Here is a 1,604-nt window from a genome sequence, read left to right as displayed (position 1 = left end):
GCCGCCCGCCGCCGCTCTCCCCCGCCGGCCGCGCTCGCTCCGCCCCCCCGCGTCTGGCGTAAACCCGGCGCCGGGCTAAAAGAAACGGCGAGCTACCGGCGCCCGGGGCTAGTGGCCGCCGCGCCGCGCCTCGCCCGCGCACGGCTCGCCGGTGCCGGCGGCAGCGCCCGGCCCGGCCCGTCCAGTCCCGTCCCGCCGCGCCATGTCGCTGAGCCCCAAGCACACGACGCCCTTCTCGGTTACCGACATCCTCAGCCCGATGGAGGAGAGCTACAAGAAGTTCGGCGGCATGGACGGGGCGGGCGGGCTGGGCGCGCCCCTCGGGCCCTACCGCCAGCCGCCGGTGCCCGCCGCCGCCGCCGCCGCCGCCGTCCCCCAGCACGTCGTGGCAGGCCCCGCCGGGGCGGCCGCCTACCACATGCCCCACGGCGTCTCCCAGTTCCCGCACGGCGCCGTCGGGGGCTATTGCAACGGCGGGCTGGGCAACATGGGCGAGCTGCCCGCCTACCCCGAGGGGATGCGGAGCGGCGCGGCGGCGGGAGGCGGCTGGTACGGGGCCGGCGGCGACCCCCGCTACTCCAGCAGTAAGTGCGGGCGCGGGGCGGCGGGTGCGGGGCGGCGGGCGCGGGGCGGCGGGCGGGAGGGAGGGCGGAGGGAGCCGTTGCCCCCGACGGCGCGTCCGCCGGCGCTGAGCCGCCTGTCCCGCTCAGTCTCCAGGTTCATGGGCCCATCGGCGGGGATGAACGTGGCCGGGATGGGCGGCCTGAGCGGCATCGCCGAGGGCGCCAAGGCCATCGTGCCGCTCCACGCGGCCCCGCGGAGGAAGAGGAGGGTGCTCTTCTCCCAGGCGCAGGTCTACGAGCTGGAGCGGCGCTTCAAGCAGCAGAAGTACCTGTCGGCGCCGGAGCGGGAGCACCTGGCCAGCCTGATCCACCTCACTCCCACCCAGGTGAAGATCTGGTTCCAGAACCATCGCTACAAGATGAAGCGCCAGGCCAAGGACAAGGCGGCCGCCCAGCAGCTGCACCCCGACGGCGGCGGCCTCTGCCAGCAGCACTCGCCGCGCCGCGTCGCCGTGCCCGTACTGGTGAAGGACGGCAAGCCCTGCCCGCCGCCGGGCAGCGGCACCCCGGCCCCCGGGCAGCCCGCCCCGCCGCCCCCCGCCGCCCCCTCCGGGGCGCTGCCCGCCGCCGCCGCCGCCGCCCCCGCCGCCCACCCGCACCCCGGCTCGCTGGGGCAGGCGGCCGACCTGGAGGAGCTCTCGCCCAGCCCGCCGGCGCTGCACGGCCAGGTGCCCCCCCTGGCCCCCATGGACTCGGCCGGCGTCGACTACAACGGCGGTATGGTCAGCCCCAACCTGCTGTACGGCAGGACGTGGTAATCCCCCCCCCCGCCCCGCCCCGCCCCGACGGCCGCCCCGGCGGCACTGGCCCGAGGGGGAGTCCCGACGGCCGCCCGTGGGTGCCCGCCGCCCCGCCTCGTCCGCGCCCCCCACCCACCCTCCGGCCACGCTTCGTTGGTTTGTTTTTTTTTCTTTTTTTTACACCTTTCCGGGGTTTTTGGAAACTTGGACCCGAAGACAGAGCCGCGGCGGGACGGGCGGC

General features: G+C 76.6%; 1 protein-coding gene across 2 annotated transcripts; it reads left to right on the top strand.

The window, feature by feature from the left end:
- Positions 1 to 202: 202 nt before the first annotated feature.
- NKX2-4 (NK2 homeobox 4) lies at positions 203 to 1,381 on the top strand. Of its 2 annotated transcripts, XM_074168883.1 has the most exons (3): positions 203 to 584; positions 711 to 1,177; positions 1,241 to 1,381. In XM_074168883.1, exons 1-3 carry the CDS (start codon positions 203 to 205, stop codon positions 1,379 to 1,381), a joined length of 990 nt encoding a protein of 329 aa, XP_074024984.1. The 2 variants fall into 2 exon arrangements, with proteins under 2 accessions (XP_074024984.1, XP_074024983.1); XM_074168882.1 differs by having other exon boundaries at positions 711 to 1,381.
- The last annotated feature ends 223 nt before the right edge of the window (positions 1,382 to 1,604 follow it).

Source organism: Numenius arquata, chromosome 2 (genome assembly GCF_964106895.1).
Source record: "Numenius arquata chromosome 2, bNumArq3.hap1.1, whole genome shotgun sequence".
Lineage (NCBI taxonomy): Eukaryota > Metazoa > Chordata > Aves > Charadriiformes > Scolopacidae > Numenius > Numenius arquata.
The sequence above is the reverse complement of the archived record's forward strand: the minus strand, read 5'-3'. Positions and strand labels throughout refer to the sequence as shown.

What these genes read in the sequence shown, in the direction of transcription:
- NKX2-4 (XM_074168882.1), top strand. Translation starts at nt 203, where the DNA reads ATGTCGCTGAGCCCCAAGCACACGACGCCCTTCTCGGTTACCGACATC. An exon ending in CGACCCCCGCTACTCCAGCA is followed by an intron (nt 585 to 710) that starts GTAAGTGCGGGC and finishes TGTCCCGCTCAG; the next exon opens with TCTCCAGGTTCATGGGCCCA.